This window comes from Curcuma longa, chromosome 20 (assembly GCF_044706935.1).
Source record: "Curcuma longa cultivar G26 ecotype Majalengka, Jawa Barat chromosome 20, ITB_CL_G26_1.1, whole genome shotgun sequence".
Lineage (NCBI taxonomy): Eukaryota > Viridiplantae > Streptophyta > Magnoliopsida > Zingiberales > Zingiberaceae > Curcuma > Curcuma longa.
The window spans coordinates 6,415,654-6,436,472 of record NC_133880.1 but is presented as its reverse complement, the minus strand read 5'-3'; the positions used below and the strand labels follow the sequence as shown (position 1 = coordinate 6,436,472).

At 35.9% G+C, this 20,819-nt stretch overlaps 2 protein-coding genes across 2 annotated transcripts in view; one reads left to right on the top strand and one right to left on the bottom strand.

Annotated features, from left to right (window-relative positions):
- Positions 1–628: 628 nt before the first annotated feature.
- On the bottom strand, positions 629–18,794 carry LOC141813527 (folylpolyglutamate synthase-like; the record flags this gene model as incomplete). Its single annotated transcript, XM_074701494.1, is given in 16 exon segments — positions 629–966; positions 1,262–1,458; positions 2,861–3,013; positions 3,833–3,911; positions 4,015–4,299; positions 4,614–4,769; positions 4,983–5,060; positions 5,212–5,258; positions 8,941–9,001; positions 9,411–9,467; positions 9,715–9,798; positions 10,527–10,587; positions 13,280–13,389; positions 14,602–14,667; positions 16,941–17,101; positions 18,647–18,794. Coding segments are annotated over 16 exon segments (1,803 nt in total), but the record flags the coding sequence as incomplete, so codon positions are not given.
- Positions 18,795–20,315: 1,521 nt separating this feature from the next.
- The window catches only part of LOC141812961 (uncharacterized), a 1,458-nt gene continuing 954 nt past the window's right edge, over positions 20,316–20,819 (top strand). Inside the window, exon 1 of the mRNA XM_074700896.1 lies at positions 20,316–20,812. Coding sequence (XP_074556997.1) covers positions 20,316–20,812 — 497 coding nt within the window. The remainder of the gene's footprint in view (positions 20,813–20,819) is intronic.

Genomic DNA, 20,819 nt, shown 5'->3' with positions numbered 1-20,819 from the left:
CCACTCTCTCTGTTATTTTTCAAAATATTAGCTAATGACTGACAAGAGTCACAAAAATAAAAATGAATATTTGGATAAACGAGGATATGTACAGAATAAAAAATAAAAATAAAAGAAAAAAAATTAAAATTGTATTTATTAAGAAAAATTTTGTAAGATGAATTTAAGATGGTACAATTGATGATAAGAATGAAAGAATACATGATTAGTAATAATTAATGAAATCAATTTAACTACATCTCTGTCAGGATTTGTTTATTAATATTGCTCTCCTCTGGGATCGTATGCACTTTCCGATTTATCCTGACCGCTGAGATGATAAATTTTATTTTATTTTACTGAAGTTTATTAATATTGTATATTAATTTTGATAATTGATTTCTTCTATCTTTACTTTTCTTTTATATTTTCATTACATTTTATTGTATTAAACCTGCTTAATATTCCCTTGGAATAATAAAACATTAGATAAATACACATAAGAAGCAATAAACTTAATGATAATTGAATTTATAAACATTTTATCCAAATCATTAATGGTAAGATATTTTCTCATGCAATTTAAAGCAATGATAATGAAATTAAAATTTAGAAGATTATGGTAAAGAAGTTTATATCACAATGTCCAAGCTGAAAACGTGGCTTTAAAACCTTTTTCATTTATTCTCATTATATTATATTGTTCAAATTGAATTACAAAATGTATAAAACTACAAACAGTAGCTCAAAGAGCAAGAATGAATTACATAATTAATGGAATTTCCTTTTCAGTTGATTGCATAATTATTTATAGTAATGAGATTTCCCAAATCATCCTTCTTCAAAATGATATTACAGTAACCAAAACAAGCTCAATAGGTTGAAGACAAATGCAAGTTAGAAGGATTTTAGTTTTAGTTTCCCAAATCATTTTTTCAAAAGCTTCAACACATCACCCACCAGATGCAATGAACCTGTGACAAGAACCTGCAAGAATGAAGAAGAAAAATAAGAATTTGAGAAATGTTTCCTGTCTGAATAAACAAAACCATGTTCTCAAATTCAAATAAGCTAAGCAAATCTATTCCAGCATTCACCATATTCTTTTCATAAGCCTCTTAGATTGTTTACATCTGTTTAAGAGAGATTCTTAGGAATGAAAATAGTCCATTTTACTCCCTGTTGTTTCCATTAACCGAACTTCGTGACCATCTATATTTTTGTTAAGATGAGGTTTTTTCCATGCATTTTAAACATTATATATAACATGTGCTGAACTTACCTGAAGCGAAAGCGTGGGATTTTCCTTCACGTAGTCTCTCAAACATTTTATAGCCAATGGTAAGGATGGTATTACGGCGCTGGACGAAAGATCTTTGAAAATATCACTGCACTTTTTCATGGCCTCTCCAGTATGAAACTCATGAACTAGTGATTTATCGAGATGCTGCTCGCTGGATCCATTTCCGTTGCTAAAATCTGGCAAGATGTAGAAAAGCAATACAAGAAAGATAAAGACACATTGATTAACGGCGCAAGATGGAAGCTGAGAATCTGTGTTTGCTTATTATTATTTGTACAAGATACGATCATGCGACATAAAATTTGACCAAAAAAGAAATGAAAAGACCACCTAACCATGTTTATTGTGGTCTTAATTTGATTGGATAACCAAAAAGATGAAACTGTGATGAAGGTTTAACATCTCAGACTGGTAGTGTTTGGGCCAGCATGCAGTGTGTACTAATATACAGTATCGCCCTAAGTATAAATTGACAACCCAGAAGGTCGGATGAGGATGTCTTAAGATTACAGGTTGTCTCAGAGTGGGAATATTAATTAAATCTAAATTGAGTAAAATATGAATGAAATAACACAATGGTCGTCTCGATATCTCTACTATCTTGCGAGGTGGGTGGTATGTGATGTTTTCAAGCAAAGACCAGCATGTGAACCACAATTCCAATGGTCCATGTTTGTACTGCTTGAATTACCATTCCCCAGGATTAGTGTGAACAATTCAGGACTTCCCAGCCAGTAGCCCTTTAGGCATAAAAAAAAAAGTTATAATGGATGACAATAAAAACTGAAGATAAACTAGATGCTAAAAATGCAAGGGAGATGTGAAATTATTGTCCAAAAACTTAGAAGGCTCTGATATCTTTCATCCTGATGAAATGCATTAACGAGCTTTCTAAAATGTACATGGGTTTAATAATGAGGAAAATCATGGTATGGTTGGAACTCGAAACCATTCAGATTGAAAAAAAAAGAAGTAAAATTCAAGATAGACGAAAATAAAGAAACAAGAGGACAACTGTCTTGATTCACACTTCATTCAATTTAAAATTATAAATAGCAAACTCACTATTTTTGGAGGTAAAACATGTAAACTGCAATGCCAGTCACTGCCAACCCAGTAGGCTGTTGTGTACTGATACATACTGAATTTTGGTTCTATATGATGCACAATTTATACTGGATTGGTATCAGTACCATACCACAATCTCAAATTAGAAGAAAATAGAAGAAACAAGAGAATTGTGGTCTCATTTAATCCACACTCTATTCAACTTGAGTTTGTAAACAACAGTCATTAATTTTGGAGGTAAGATCCATAAATAGGGATGTGAGTGACTGACTAGACAGTTGTGGACTAATCCATAATAGTTTTGGCACTATAAGATGCATGATGTATAGATGACTGGTGTCGGTATCATACCAAGATTGCAAACCTTTGTTAAATCTAATCAATTTACAGCTTGTTTTTTAGATTATATCTGATATTTAAAAATGTAATGGTGAATACACAGTTTGATTGGCATATGGCTAAATTTTCACACAATAAATATAACAAAAATAAAGGAAAGTCGACTTTCACCTTTTTCACGGATCAGTTTCTCCCATGTTCTCTGGAGGATGAACTGCCATGATAAATTTGCAGGGAAATCAGGTACCACAATGGATGACCCAGAATCAACTCTATGATACACTGACATGCTAGGCACAAATATGACTTTCGAGAAATGAACACCTGAGGCAATATGTTAATAAGAGAATCAGGAATGAACAGAAATTCCTCAAAAGGTTCTCTTCCAAACAAATATGTTATTAGAAACATTAAAGAATCAAATAGAAGGAACACTATGAATGGTACAATTATATACACTAATACAGATCATTTTATAATTCAGAGATGGACATCTATCAAGGCCAATTAGGCCAAGTCCAAATTAATGAGCACACATACTTCCTGTAATATTCTGCCACAGATTAGAAAACTAACCTATTAACTTTGTTATACTCAATGAACAACCCAAAATGCATGAGCTCAAGCTAATATTGGAGACTCATGAGATAATAAGCAACCTTATTAGTACATGACTCTTGATGTGGGACTAACACAGATGTCATAATCTTCCACTACTTAATTTCCACAAGACCTTAATTCAAACTCAGTAAGTATATAAGACGTCCAATGGGACATCAGTCTCCACATGGGACTAACACTGATATCATAGTTCCAACATGGATAAATAAAACTCCTTCACTTCTTTTCTTATAATGCCTTGCTTAGAACTTTAGTACAAAGATCAAGCTGTAGGTCTTCAAAATACAAAAGGCAATAAATATATGATTGTTATTCAGCTAGCATCCATGATAATGTTATGTGAATTCCACCAACCATGAAAAATATGAAAAAAAAAAAATCTTATGACTGGAAATTAATATCCTGCCAAAGATTATGACTTATGAGCGTCAAGAACAGGAACAACATCAGCTCAGATAACAAGAAGACAAATTTGTTAAAAAGAAAAAGTTATCCTTTTTTCTTGCATTGCTTAGTTGATACCATTTGAAGCACAAATGTTGATAAGCGGAGGAAGAAGAAGCTGAGGATCCCTCTTTTCCATGCAGTTAAACAAAAGAACCTGCAGAAACCGAACCAAATGCACCAAAATGCAAAACTTTCAACATATCCATCTCAATAGAAAAAAGAGGATAACTATAATATGTATAAGCAATGACATTCACCTTCATTGTCGATCTCATAAATTCATTAGAATGCTTGTTGTTATGGAAACTGCTAATCACATGATCATTCATAACTTTAGTCAATGAACGCTCAGATTCCTTGATAGTATTTGAAAACCACCTTGCACAAACTTCCATGCTTTCTGGACTATGTGCACCATCCAAGTAAAAGATAAGATCACCAGAATTTTGATTTTTCTCAATAAAAGTTTGAGCTCGTCCACCAAGACTAGCACTGGAAAGACCTCTGAGAAATGCTTCTGGCAGTTCTTCTATTGGGTTACCCTAGTGAAAAATTTGATAAACCATCAAACAGATATCTATATCTTATCTGCCAAATCACAATAATATCTGAAAGCATATTTGATTCTCAAGGTGTAGAATTCTATCTTGACAATATACATTAAGAAATCAACATGAACCATGTCAATGACCACAGCAAAAGACCATTCCTCATGGAATTTTTTTTTCTCGTGATGAGAAAAATATATCACGTCAGAGCATTCATCTGCTGAATCCTTTCTGATGTGTTGGCAACAGAACTCAGATATGTAATGGATATTAAATTTTACAACTCATAATTCACTAATTGAGCTCACCTGAGGAACAAGTTCTCCGTGCCCGGTTCTCTGAAGCCAATTTGTGCATAGTGCTACAGCAAGACCAGCATTTATGAATTGGTGATCTCCAGCTAATCCAAGTGTTAGTCCTCTCATCATTTTTGGATCAAGGGGTGGAACAGTTATTAGAGGAATCTGTACCGATGAGGAGCGCTAGATCAGTCTTTTCTCCATGGAAAATGTATAGACACAAATGGAAACAAGACTGTGCACTGCTCTGTGATGCAATAAGGTGTAAAGATTTACTACAATCATGTGACTTTAATCTGATATCATTTGCTTCAGCCTAGAATTTTTACACTTTTCAATTGAGTATGATTTTCCAAATGAATTATGTCTGAAAATTACCATCAACTGACTTGCCCTTTTCTCAAGTGCTAACTTTGCATCCGGATGTTGAAGTACTGTGAATGCAGGAACATTGGGCTTCATGCAGAAGATAATGTTTTAGCAAACTCACGAAAAGATAAGTGTAATAGAATTATAAGTACACAACTGGTGAACATTATAAGCTATTTGAAAATACTATCCTTTGACCAATTTCATATAGTAAATAGATGAACTGTTAGTCTGTTACCTTGAATATCCCAGCTTTTGAAGCAGCAATTTTCCCAATTGTATCACCTACATAGGAGTAATGGAGAAGATTATTAGGGTTAGATTCCCATGATGGCCCCTTCTATCTATTTTCATTATTCATCAATGTAAAATTACACTTTAGACCTTGTATTATATGATATTTACAATGAGGTAATATTTACAATTAGGTCCCTGATAATAGGAAAAGAAAAACTTCTAAGAAAAACATAAGAAACTCAACAATGGTTTTGTATTGATTGTAGCATTGACGACACAATGGTTTTATATTGATTGTAGCATTGACGACACAATATAGAAGATTCATGTCATGATAAACAATTGATCAGTAGGTGAACAAACTGTTCAAAACAATTTTGGTGACCAACATACATCTGTTGAATTTGCTTCAGTAATCACTTGGCTGCTTTTCAGTACCCATTGAATTAGTTTTAGTCATAGATACCAATATTGAAAAAAAAAGATATAAGGGCTATTTGTGGTCATTAGAGTCATGAGTGTCCACTCACCATGAATAAAACTAGAATCAACAAAAATTAAATTGATTTGTTGGCAAAAACCAACAAAGAGACTGAGCAAGAAACTAAGACAAGGGGGTCTGAGTACATAAAACTGAGTTTCTAAATGTTCCCACATGTCAAACCAAATCTTTAGATTCAAAAGGGAACAAAAAAGAATGTGGGACTAATTGAGTCGTCATGGACAAATCCTTACCAAATGTCAATGCGACATGTGTCTATCAGTCCAACTGAAAGGGTGAGAACCAAACTAAGTTTTTGAAATGGCGCATATCATGTAGTTAAAAAGTAACATGGTATTCAATTTTTTTCAGGCACAACACAAGTTTTTCCAAATGATATAGTTGAACCAAGCATATGAGTCAATACTAGCGTATCAAATCTCAAGCCGTGTTGGTTGGCATGGGCACAATCCATTCTGCTGGCTGACTAGCAAGTGAGACTTCCAATACCTCAGTACAGCAACGGATGAGTTCATTTGAGCCTTCATAACAAGATCAGCCCAAGCCACAAGGCGCATCTTCTGCCTTCATCCCCCACCTTCTCTAAACACCTCAGTTATGCAAGCTCCTTTTTTTCCTCCTTTTCTTACTAGCCTTTGTAATGCATGAGCTCTGCATAAGCCACGAGGAGCATCTTCCGCCTTCATTCTCCACCTCCTCCCAATACAAGCTCCTCATCCTCCCAAGAGCTTTGCTCAAGCCACCCGAGCCGCAAGGAGTGTCTTCCACCTTGGTCATCCAACTCCTCCCGATGCAAGCTCATCTTCATTCTCCTATGATCTCCGCTGAGACACCTGAGCTACAAGGAGTGTATTCCACCTTCATCATCCACCTCCTCCTGATACAAGTGTTGGTGTTGGAAGCGCCATGCGATCAAATCTAAGTTTTGATATTGATAAAGGATCAAAGTTAAGATTACTTATGATCTAATATGTTTATCAAGTTTGTAGAAAGTCCTAATTGGGACTAGGCAAGGAAGTCCTGATTGGTGAGACTGGATAAAAAAAGTCCTGGTCGAAGGGACTAGACAGGAAGACTTGACAGATTGAGGACATCAGGCAGAAAGCCCTGGGGGTCGAGAACACCAGGCAGGAAGCCTTGAAGGTCGAGGACATCAAACGGAAATCTAGACAGGGTCGAGGACCGAAGGTTTAGCGGAAGTCCCGAGGGTCAAGATCAGGTGAGCAAAAGTCTAAACATGTCGGGTGAACCAAGGTTTGACATTAGGCAAAATCTCCCAAGCGGAGTAGTGAGGTCGCGCTCTCGGAAAGAGAGCAGTAGGCGTCGATCCAACTTAAGATTTTATGGGAAACCGAATGTTGAGACTGGACAGCTGGAAAGTTATCGTTTATACTCGTTATATTATGTTTGTGCTAACTCTGTGAGCAGGAACTCAAATTAGAAGTTGACCCAAATCACTGATTCCGAGCGCCTAGATGGAGCTCCAGGTGCCCGAAAGGGTAGTTTTCAACAAGCAAGCTGAGTTGGCAGGAGCTAAATGGTCGGTAGACGTCTACTTTCAAGCTGCCGGAAGGGATCTAGGTGCCTGGGAAGGAATAAAGTTGGACACGAATAAAGTTTGGCACAGATAAAGCTTCAGCCAGATGCTGCCACGGCAATGATCCAAGCGCCCGGAGATAGATAAGTCATCGATGAAATCGGATCGGATAGGCTTCGGTGGGGGCGCTCGGGGCTGGTCTAAGCTCCCGAATCACCCTATAAAAGTAGGGTTCGACCAGTGCTTCATGTATCTCTTTTCTTTATCGTTCATGTGCTCCTCTACGATTTCAAGTCTCCGGAACGACGTACTTAAAGCTTCACCGGCGCAACGCTGCTATGAGCTCAAACGAGTCTAACATTTGATAACGCATAATTCGTTGTGCTTATTTTTGTGTATTCGTTTCTTTTATGCACTTAATTTTTAAGGGTCGGTAAGATTGTTATCGAACCCTACTATTGTAAAGAAACGAACATTCTCGTTCGAGAAGAAGTTGAATAGTAATTATCCAACGTAAGCGATCAAATTGACTGAAGGCCTTGGAGTAGTAACCACGCGGCTGCAAATCAAGTAAAAAACAACTGTGCTTTTATTGATGTGTTTTTTATTTCCGCTACAACGACTTTGAATTCAAACGATTTCCGAACGCGTGCGAAGCGCACTATTCACTCCCCCCCCCCCCCCCCTAGCACTTTCTCGATCCAACAACAAGCTCCTCTTTATCCTCTAGTGAGCTCCAGCATCTTCTGATACACAAGCTCCTCTTCATCCTTTTCTTCCTCGATTCCCCCTCCTCTTCCTCCTCCTTGGAGCAACCAACACCTGAACGAAATAGAACAATATTGTTCTGAAATAGTATCATCTCAGTCTCTGATCGAAACTATGAAATGGATTGAAACTTTAAACCTATACAGTCAACACAGGTTGGGTTGGTCCGTCTTGTATCATTTGCGACAAAAAAATTGACTTTTTTCGATGTGTAGAAAGCTTATTTGCTACTCTTAAAGTGTTAAAGATAATTCTTCATACATTAATTAGTGCCTGAACTCGAGAGTTTTGGAAATTATTTACTAACACTTTGGTTAATGGCATATTTATTATGGTAACTTAAAAGTGTTAAAGATAATTCTTCACACACTGGTTGGTGTTTGAACTCAAGAGTTTTGGAAATTATTTGCAAACACTTTGATCGATGTCATATTTATTATGGTAACTTATAGACATCTGCATGTGTTGGTGATTACTAATAGATGATAAAATAGTGTGAAACTATTTTTCCACTTAGCTAAGTGTTAGAAAATAGATGTTGGTGACATGACTTTTTCCTTGTACTGGTCATAGCAAGTTGTCTTGTGCCAAACATGATGACTGATATGACAACAATGGACTGACAAATGAAAACATATTTAATGATACAGGCCATTTATGCTGAATAAGCTAGCCAATTTTGACATATCAATCAATATAACCCCTGTACGTACTACTATCCCATCAGTTCCCATTCTCCATGGATGGATATGAATTCAAAAACTTTTATCATTTTTGACTAAATTTGTCTTTAAGAAATCCTTTTTTTAGTTTATTGGCAATATATAGAGTTAATTACAAAATCAAGACAAATAAACTTCTCTCAATGATGCATGTACCAACGAGCTAGCAACAAAAATGTCTCATGTGAGATAAAAATGTACCTAAGATCTCCATGTGGTCCATTCCAATTGAGGTTATTCCACACACAACAGGCTCCTTAACCTAAAATTACAGTTAAGTAGCTCAATGTTCAGAAAAATGAGAAGTTTAAAATGTCCATGAACAGAAATTAAGGTTGATGTAGTATCATATTAAAAAATTATTCCAGGAGATCATTAGCAAATGTTCATAGAAAACTTCACAAGTAAATGGAGAAATATGTTTAATGCATGTCAAAGTAGAATATTATTCTCGTAATAATTTCCAAGAAATCTTAACTTAATACTAAATATATTATTTGTTTCTCAACAAATTCTAATCGCATGAAAATTGAAATTTCAACTGTCACAGAAATAGTCCTGCACAGGTCAAGCTTATTGAAACATTAAAGGTCAGGAATAAAAGTCTTGCAAGATGAATATACAAGGGGTATCATTAAACAAAAATAACAAAAACAATATGGAAAAAATACCACGTTTGTGGAGTCTAATATTCCCCCAAGCCCTACTTCAATAACTGCAACATCAACCTGAACTCCAACAGGTTCAGAAATAAATGAAGAAAAGAAGGAAATTATTGTATAAAAAAAATGAAATATTCTATCCAGTCATGTAATACATAGTGATCACTGAAGGACATGTTTACTAACAATTACCAAACAGTTGGAAGAAATAATTTTTTCTTGAAAAGATTGGAAAACATAATAAACTTATTGCTTATGTAAGTTTAATCTATCTCGTACATAGTTAGCCCAAAAGGAAATGAAAAATTCTGACCTTTTCTGAGACAAATATCTTAAATGCCAGCACTGTCAAGAACTGAAATAATGGAGGCATAGGCAAATCCTCATCTACATTCTCCTACAAAAGAAAATAACCTTTGATAAGCATCTTTTACTGATTCAATTCAGTAATTGTATACATGATCTCCATCTACCATAAGGATGATGAAATATCTATCTCAAATAATGGTCCTTTGAGTCAAAAGTACAGTATCAGCAGTCTATGTAACTAATCTCAAGATAATATATGATAAGATGATTATATATGATAAGAAAGATTCTCACTTTTATATGATTCTACATCGCACTCACAAGGTTCCACCATCAAGAAAATGTTGAGAATTAATTTTTTACCCACGAATATAAATATTCAATGCATTTATGTTTTTACCCTTTGAAGTTTTCTTTTGTGTGACCTCTACATCACACCCAGAAGTTCCTTTGGTGTGTATAAAACTGAATGAATGAAGAAGCCCTTAAGTATATAGAGGTTGTATCAACAATTCATGGCACCCGAAACTGATAAGTAGATAGGTATTGGACAGATTTGTTGTAAAGCTGTCAGAACACATTTCCCAGATTCTACATTAGGAGGGAATCACTTTGTAAGATCTTGTGAAACAGCTTCCAATCTAACCATTTCAGAATCATTAATCACATTTATCTCTTTAAAAAAAATACTTTTCAGGTATCAAGATTCTTCCCTGGGTTAATAACACATTCCTTCGAATCCTTGAATAATACAGCAATCTACAAATAAACGAAGACATGGCCATTCTTTTTCAAAAAAAAAAAACAGAAACATACCTTCAATACGTTCCAACAATCCCAGAAGTAATACAAAAATTTATCTTCTGAGATGTCTAACCTGCATAGTTACCTGGTAAGTCCCAGCAGAACAACAACAATCTGTATCAAGTATGAAAGAAAGTGGTAATCGTTGAGGCAAAATTGAGAATGCTTATTTATAAGCAAATATATATATATATATAGGTCAGAACTTTTGGATTGTAATCTTTCAATCAAACTTGTTGTGAAGCAGAAGGTCCTATATTCCATCCTACTGTCTGGTAATATAAAAGAATACTCCTCTGGTGATGTAGTACAAGTGTAGTAGTTTTTTACAAACAGGATTATCTTAGTTGTTGATTTAATAGGGAGTAATGGATTTTTAGAGCAGGAAGTTCCTTTTTTGAACAGCAGGGATCTGAGGTCTAAGCACCTAAAGGCCGTATACCATGCCTTATAGACTCATACTATGTTATATTAATATATGAACTAAATTCCTGTCATCCTTCTCTTCCTTCTCCTCCATCCCTCTCTCTCCTAACTTCCACTTTTTTTATTCTGCATGAAGTGGTATTGGAGCCAACTGCTTTTTGCATCTAAAGCATTACACAGCCTGCCCTCTTTGAAACCACTTTTCCTAGTCATACTAAACTTTAGTTAGTCCAATTGGATGCCCTTGCCCACATTGGTGAATGGAACAGTTAGAGATATAATCATACTCAAAATTTATACATGAACCATAACAACAACCTTTATCCCACTAAGTGGGGTCCGCTATATGGAGGAACATTAGGCTCGATCCCCTATTATAACTTAAGTTTTCTTTGGTATCCCTCTTCCTCTATTAATGTACGTATTTGTCAAAGCCTCACATCACCTAATAACTCAAAATTCATATCACCAAAATTTAAAAGAAATGTGATTAAGAAATGTTGGGGATATGATCGTGGGATATACACTAAGATATGAAATACTTATCATACATATGCACCAAAATTTAAAAGAAAGGTGATGATATGAGTCAATACAATTTGCCAGAAATCTTATTTTATAGGGTCCTAAAAAAAGTATGTCAGCAATTCATTTCCCATCATAGCAAAATGACAATGAATGTGAAATCAATTGACTTAAAAGTCATGTCTTGTCAAAATCATCTTTCATTCCTCTTCTTTGTAGCATAGTTGTTGTCTATACCTTTCTCTCCCAATTGTGTTAATATTATTAAGATTTTGAATTAAAATTAATAGTGGAGGCAAGGATCTTTCTATTTCAAAAGTGTTTGATGATAACATCTCCTATTCCTCCTTCATTTCAATTCTTAGTAAAGTGAAATAAAAATAATAATTTGTAAACAATATAAGAGATTAACCTGTATATCTTTATCATGAATCAAAATCAATTTACTTTACCTATAATATTATGTTGTTAAATAGAACATTTATTTTTCCAATCTGAATTCACAATTCAAAAGTTTACCAAAATCATTCATGATATGTTGACAATCTTGTTCGTTAAAATTAAACCTAACCAATTAAATTGAACATAATGAAATGTAAATTAAACCCAAGCCATTTAAAAGGAGAAAGAACCAACGAATCTTTTGTAACACGATTGAAATGGAATAGGAGAAGATGAAATCTCATCGTCTACAATGATGCCTATCAAATTTAATTATGTGAAGAAGATGTAACCACTGAATCAGTGAGGAAAATGTAAGCACGAGTAAAGACCATTTGACTAAAGGAAGAAATATTGTCTCATGTAGAATCAAAGTCAATGATTGGGGAAAGTCGATAGTGACTACAAAGAATTCTTGTCATGGAAAAGTTGCCTTCTCTATTAATGTTGCATTATTTTCATCTCCCTCTTCCTCTCTTTAATTGTGTCAAACCCATTAAGCCTCGTGCTTGATGATGAGAATGAACTCAATGATGATTTTTTTCCTATAAGCAGCCAACTATGAAATGATTGATTGCAGATTTTTTCATTTCCTAAGAAAATGAAATAAAAATATTTTATAAATTTTGGTAAGTGTGCTATAGTCATTTTTTTCAGAATGAATATCATGCTCCATTAGTCCATTTATCATTATTATGCAATAAGATATAATATTACATTTATTTGACATATTTTAGGACATGAAAATCATTCCATGTAAGGTATGGATCTTTATTAACTTATTTTACAATTTCTTTATTAAACCTTCATAGTTAGATATGATTCACAATTTAAAAATTCCTTAAATGATTAACTAAAAGAATACACTTTTTCTTAAACTCACAGTGATAGAACCCATCTACTCTTATTACTCTTTCTTCCTTTTATGATAGGTAACAGTCTCACAATACTACTTGTGCTCTGACTCATCCTAGGATGGTCGTCGAAAAAATAGTGCAAAAGAAAATTGATCTTCCACAATCAAAGAGGAATAGACCCATTATGTTGACAGCTTATCAAAACTGCTCAGGGATGGAACAATTTGTGATTGTTTATCCTTCGAAAATCTTTTTTTTCTTTTCCTGTGTGTGACTTGTTAACATTCCACTTATTGAACAGCTTCAACAAGCCATTATCAGTCCCATCTATTTGGAACCAGCACATGGATTTTATCCTTCTATAACTCTATGCAAGTTTATATCACTAGAAATATCTCAATCTCTTAATATGCAATCATGAAGATAAAGACACTACCTAATAAATATATTTGGCAGGCACATCACCCTCCAATTACAATAAAAGAAAGAATCAAAACAATATCAGAGTCCACTTACCCATTAATTCGAAATCTTTCTCTCACATCCATAAGATGAGGAGATGTGAAAAGTCCTGTTCGAAAACCACATTCGCGTAAAATAGCTTCAGAAAATGTGCACGTTGAGCCCTGGAATTTTCAAATTAATCAATAAGAAAGGAATGAGCCCTGGAATTTTCAAATCAATCAATAAGAAAGGAACAAACAACTTGTACCATTTCATTGAAAAATCAATCAAGTTAAACATATTTACAAGAGATGATAAGAAACTTGTTGAGTAACAGGAAATACAAATTAAACAATTTTATTAGGATGCTATGACATGGTAACATATCTTGAAAATATAAAGGAACATCATATTACTCATTAGCATGAATCATTAATCAACCAAGAAAGCAGAAAAACTCTTGTTTGACTAGAAACATCATATTCACTAACTCTGTAGAAAATCTATGAGAGAATTTTCTAGGGTCTAAAAGAAGCATCAAACTGAAACAAATTCAACTCTTACTGCAAGCTAGTGCATAGAAATAGGAAGCAAGATAGTATTGCAATTGGACATTCAAGATCAAATACAGATCAAATCCATGGATGTTTTTTCAATCTCAAAATTCAGAAAAGGGATCAGGCTGACATCGTGTATTCAAGGAAAGAATTTTAAGAAAGGCTGTTTAGGTTTAGTATCCCAAGTGATTTAAATGATTCATTTTGTTCAATTCATCCGCAAATAATATTTCTCTGGCTATATTCATCTCTCAGTCCTTATTTCAATTTTTTCTTCATTTCATGATGCCAGCACAGCTGTATTGATTTGCTGCACGCATATAATACACAATACAGTATTAAAAAACCAGTGAAGGAGGTCCAAATTTGCAAAGTTTTGGTGGCTCATGACTTGGTGGTTTTTTGTCTCAGCAAATGCAAAGTCTATGCCATTAATGAAATCGCCAGTGGCATAGGATATAAATCACGATTCTATCACTTCAAATTCCTCACTCTATCCTAGCATAAAAACAAGACCAAATAATACTTGGCCTCTCATGTTATTGTCATCATTCTAAACCAGATTTGCTTTCGAAATAACTAAAGAATTAAGCAAAATGTATTTGGGTTTTCTCTAAAAGGTGAGGAGGTGGTCGACAATAGATTATACTTGGCAAATTTTTGTATTGCTCATTGGTAAGTGCCTACCCAATTATCAATATATTGGAAATCAAAAGAATAATCAATTATCACACCAAAATTGTAACCAAGTGAAACAATTTTCAAAACAGTATGACCTGACATTTGCAATGGACGAAAGAAAAAAAAACAAAAACCAAATAATCACACAAGAATCACCTTTCCTTTTGTTCCACCAATGTGGATAATGTTAAGTTGAATTAAGTTCTTCTCCACACCTATTATCTGCAGAAATAAGACAGAAAATGGTATAAATTTGAGGAAGTTATCTGCAAAAATTGAATTGCAAGGAAGCAATAAAAGAAAGTGGAAATATACCATGTAATCACAAAGCTATAAAGAAACCAATGAAACTATAATCATACAAGTTAAAGAAGAAAGAAAGTGCTAAAGGGTGCTACTCGTGGTGTACCTCCTTCGATGATTATCCCTGCACCAAGAGATTGTAATGCTCAACCTCGCCACTCTTGTATTCCAATCTGAACCATATTAGAGTATCACCTATCCACTCAATCCTTCCATTGGTTTGAATGGACACAGCTAAGGTGAAATCATATCTACCACAAATACCTGCATTTTCTAAAGAGATATTTCTTCACCTCCCCCAAGTCTCAGTCTCCAGTGCAGAATCTCTAACACTCTGCATAATCGCTTCCGCTATAGGCATCTCCATTGGATCAATTTCATCCCAAGCTATTGCACACAATGATTTGCATCCCAAGATAGAGTAATTAGATGTCATTAGGCATGGATCTACTGAAGGTTCCTTGAACCTATAGTGTAATTCTAATTTATAGATCCATCTATGATATCTCATGAACCTTTGAAAGTGAGCCTTCTAAAGTAGCAAAACTTGTAAAATTCTCTACTGTTTCCATGGTGCACCACAAATTTTAGAGGTTCCCTTCCTCTAATCCTCCACCCTGTTGAAACCTCCACTGCCACCAACCATCCTCAACCCTCCTTGAGTTCATCATGTGCACTATTGACCATTATTTTCATCCTTCCATCCATGATGGAAATTCACACCCAATATTTTCAACATTGTTCTCTAGTTGTTCCTTCACAAGTGTGACTTCATCCATCAGTCAAGAACTCATATTTTCCATTGACCTCGTCTTTCTTTCCTCATACCATTAACACTGTCAAAGAATATTAAGTTTTATGAGTTCTAGATTTAAACACTAAATGTTTTTAGGTTGGGGTCAATGTTATACTGTGTAATAGTTTATTATACCTATGCAATACAATATTTTCTTTTCCGAAAATTTAACAAGGTATCACACCTATCCTTTCAGAGTTATCAGTTTCCAAACAGGAATTCCCCCTTAGGGAGAGGCTAGTGACTTGGCACAGCCTCCCTCCTCATCCACCTTTTCTTTCTTTCTCTCCTCCTTGAATTTGTGAAACCTCCTCTTGTTCAACTTTTAGTGTCAAAATCAGTTTTGCCCATCTCTCCCACTCTGCATGTGAGACCTATCTCTGGCTTTGTACATGACACAAAGACACTGAATTACATTCTTCTATGCCTAGATCATCCCTGCTACTATAATTTGATTCCAATTTGAATTTTCAAACTAAACTATTTCAGTTTAGTTTTGATTTTATCACCAAATAGATAAACTGAATCATGTCACCCTAACAAGTATTATATTTTGAAGTCATGCCTTAGTCCACCACTAACTAGTTCATGTAACATGCTGAAAAAAGAAATTGTTGGCAGAATAATCACGGATGATTATAGCAACATCCACAATGTAAAAAACAAGCACAAGACTTTGATCTCCTTATACAGCAACAATTAAGCATTTATCTCACTAAGTGAAGTCGGCTATATGAATCCTCATATGCCATTGGAACTCTAGTCTCTTATACTATTCCTAAAAGTGAACCTATGCGAGACAAAGGGTTCAGACATAAACACGAATATTGTTTCTATAGTGCTCACTCAAGATTAACACAGATTTCATGAGTCGTGCCATGGAATTTAATTATGGAGAAAGACAACAATGGAGAAAGTCACTTCTCATCTAAAACATTTTCATAATGCACAAGGGTGTAACATATCCGAACCAATGAAAAATGTTTGCAGTATGCCAGTATCTATACTTACATGAATCATGTTAGACTTGACATAGCCTAGTTCTTACAGAAATATGAACGTTTTAACACTAGGCATTGCTTCTCACACTAACAGATCTGATTTGACAATATTTCTTACATCATGTATTAACATTATATATTGTTTTTATCAGCATAATTTCTTCATGGAGTGTCTTGTTCACAAACATTATTGGCAAAAAGAAAAAACCAAAGTTGTTGCTGCCCACCCAGGTTCAAGAATAAGATGGAAAAGGTCTTAATAAGTAATTCAAGATCAACTGTGTATGTATATCATAGCCAATCCACCACAGGGGACAGAAGACAATGAGATGTAATTCAATTACTGAATACATTTAAAAACTACAATATTTAGAATGAGATCAGCTCCAAATTACCTTTAAATAATCAAGCATTGTATTCAATTTTCCTTTTGGGGGTTTAACATTATTTTTGCGTCCACCAATTAGAGAGGAAAGGGCCTGCATTGCAGCCTCATATGAAGAGGAGAGAACTAAGTCAGGTTCCTTTCCTAGAAGAACCCCATTGCTTCCCATATCTGTAAATAGATGAGCAACTGTTTAATCAACTCATAACATCTATTTGCACTTGCTAAGACTGCATACCAACAAAGAGAAGTCTTGGCTTCAGCCATCTAGTAGAAACATGTCATGGTATAAGCTAACATGATCTCACAAGCTCAATTAGTTTAACCTTGAATTACACAGTCCAAACAAGAAAAATGCATCCTGTGACATCTTACAAAGGAAAAATGTAAAATAATAATAATAATAATAATAATCAATTTGATTGGGGGTCTAGACACACCACCTAAATTGTCATTTAGGCAATTAAGATAAGATGATGACAGTATTTCACTGCATGAAAAATTAACTAAAAAGTAAAGAAGGAACTAGCAACCTGACATGAACCTATATTCTTTCTTCTCTAGTATATAAGCCTACAAGGGAAGTATATAGAAGTTTAGCATCGCCACCCAACTAAGTCACATTAATGAGGGACCTAAAAAATAATATATTAACACTATCATATAGTAACATGCATTACACATGAGAAAACTAGGAAGTAATTTGAACTTAGATTATAGTACAGTTAGTTTGGCCAAGTTACTCATAAAATAATCTGAACAGAAAAAACACCATCAATACAAATGAGTTGTTTTCTTTTATGTACATTTATTGTTCCTTTCCCTCAAATTCATTCATCCAACTAAAAGGAACATAAAGCTGCACTTACGCCTCCACTTCTGCAACAAAAAATAACCCTAAGAATCTATTAGCAGAATACACGTTTATGGAAACAACAGGCAACAATTTTTCAATCTTGGCCCAAAAAAAGGAGCGCGCCAGTAAGAGGAAAACCAAACAAAAATATGATCAAGATGCAAACTTTTTCAGCCGAACTCATTAGCATCATTGGCCTGTTTAGTTGGATGGATGAATAGGAGGGAGAAGGAGGGGAAAAGGAACAAAAATAACATATGGAGAAAAAAGATGACTTTTGTATGCGCAGTCATTGTTCCTTTTCCTCCGATTGATCCACCAGAATAAAGGGAACACAAAGATGCAACTACGCCTCCACTTCTGCAACAGTAAATTAAACCCTAACGATATGAAAACAATCTTCCGTCTTGAATTTTAGAAGACAAGGGTCCAAAAAAGAGGAGCGACCAAATAAGAGGAAAACCAAAAATCAATATGATCAAGACCCAAGATGCAAATTTTTTAAGCCAAACTCAGCGACGCCCATGACTTGTTTAGACGGGTGGAGGAAAAGGAAGAGGAAGTAGAGAAAAAAAATTGAACAAAAATAATACATGTATAACAAAATTAACTTTCTCTATGTGCATTAATTTCCTTTTTTCCTTTCCCTCATATTCATCCACCCGAGTAAAGCGAACATAAAGCGGCACTTATACCTCCACTTCCACAACAGCAACTCAGCCCTAACAATCCTCCGCCTCGAGTTTTGCGAGAGAAAGGAGTGCAAGAATAAGAGAACCCAAAGTAGTTAATCGAACCACAATTAGAAATCCCTAGAAACACGCCTTGTAGCAGTAAAGTACGGTGACTAGCAGCAATACCTGTGGGAAGAGGGGTAGGCGAGCGGAAGAAGACGGGGGCGAGGAAGGAGCGAGCTTTGAGGCGACGACTGAGGGGGAGCAGAGTGCGAACGGAGGAGGAGGTCAATCTCAACCCGAGGCAAGTGGCGAGGTAGGTGTTGAAGATTTGCAGTGAGCTCGACGCGGTTGGTGGTGATGCAACGGAACGAGTAACTGTGACAGTAGTTGCGGCAGCGAAGGAAGGCAAAGGCATCGGACGAGGGCGAAGCAAAGCATCTCAGAAAAAAAAAATTCGCAACGTGGTCTCCGCTCATCGCCAACGTTGATTTATTCGATAAAATACCGAACGAGCTGTGAGGCCCACAGCATGTTAGGCATCGGGCGAGGCGTGCAATGCAGGGTCGAGATTATTTTTATTATTTTTTATTTTTTCTTTAAAAGAATTGTCTTTATTTTCCTGAAAAATAAGGCGTTATTTTTTTTTAAAAATTGGATATAAATTTTACTAGTTATCAAATTAGATTAATATTAATAATATTGATAAAGATGGTATGAGTTTTAAATTTAAACAAAATCAAAAGAAGGTTTTGTTTTTTTAATTATCAATGTCTTATTTTAATTTTTTATCAAAAAATATTCTATTTTATTATTATCTTCTTTTTAAATCTTGAATCAATTTATAATAATTATAATTTCATAACTGTTATAATATTAATAGAAATTTATATTGTAACAAGAAATTATAATTGTTATAATATATTCACATTGTATAATAGTTAATTATATTATAACTATTACAATAAAAATTAAACAGAAAATAACAATACTTCAGCAAAATGCTGAAGATGAAATCCATCATCCAACGGTTCTACACGATCGATCCCACAATCATCTATGAGAAGGTAAATTGAGAAGTTGTAATTGACCACGACGGAGGAGGACTTTGCCTCAGCTTCATCGAAATTTAACTCATATCCACTTCAACAACTCTGTCGTCATAACCAACTCAATTATGATCCGGAAGCAAAAAAAATAACAATACTGAGCTCTAATTATGTTGAAGTGTCTTATCCCAAGTGGTAAGCATAGAGACATGTATTGTTTGAGGTTTCGGATTTGAATCCTCTTAGCAACATGTATTTGTTGATTGAGGTGATGTGTGATTCAAGTCTTACCAACATGTATTTGTTGGTTAGGTGTTGTTTCGGCAATAGGCTCTTATTAACATAGTGGTATCGTGCCTCCAAAAAATCTCTTAGGAAATTTTCTAATATGGGATCGTTTCGGTGGTGGGGTCAGTCACTATAAAAAATTCACCCACTACAGTTTTGTCCCCGGGACACTGATGCCGCGGTAGGACATCCAGGGTGTGACCTAGGCACCTACGGTTCGATCCTCAGCTACGGCGTATTTACAGAAATTTTCCTTCAAATGGGGAGCACAATCAAAAGATGCTGGAAACTTGGAGACGGGAAACGGGAAATGCGGAAACGGAAACGGGAAACGACAATAGTTGAAGTTTCCAACTTTTGGAAACGTCGAAGACCAGCGCGAGTTCAGCGCCAGGAAGCGGCGGAGCAGCTCCTGCAGCTCCGCGCCGCCCACGATCTCCTTCTCCACGATCATGTGCAGCATCGAGCGCCGGAACTCCTCCAGCGGGTCCTCCGTGTCCCTCACCCAATCAGAAGAGATGGACCCAAAGGAGGTAGCTGCCCTAGTTTCCTTCCTCGTGTCCCAAATCCCCCTCCTTCTCACCCTCTTCCCCTTCGCCCACCCGCGACCTTCGTTTTCCACCCCCTTTTCTCTCTCCGCACCCCAATCCTCCCTCCTCTCCCTTTCCCTCCACCTCCTCTCCTCCGCCTCCCACATCGCCGCCATCTCCCCTTGCCGCCCCCGCAAGCGCAAGCGATACCAGCAAGACTCGGAGCCGCACGCCGCCATTGCCCTCCGCCGGCGAGACCCCGACCACTCCCTCCTTTGTTTCCGCATGAAGTCTACCACCTTTGAGTGGCTCTGCGGCCTCCTCGACCCCCTGCTCGACTGCCGCGACCCCGCCGGGTCTTCCCTCCGCCTCTCCGGACCCACCCGTCTCGCCATCGCTCTCTCTCGCCTTGCCTCGGGTGCTCCCTACCTTGAACTCGCCGCCCGCTTCGGGGTGCCCGAGTCCACCGCGCGCTTCTGTACCAAGCACCTC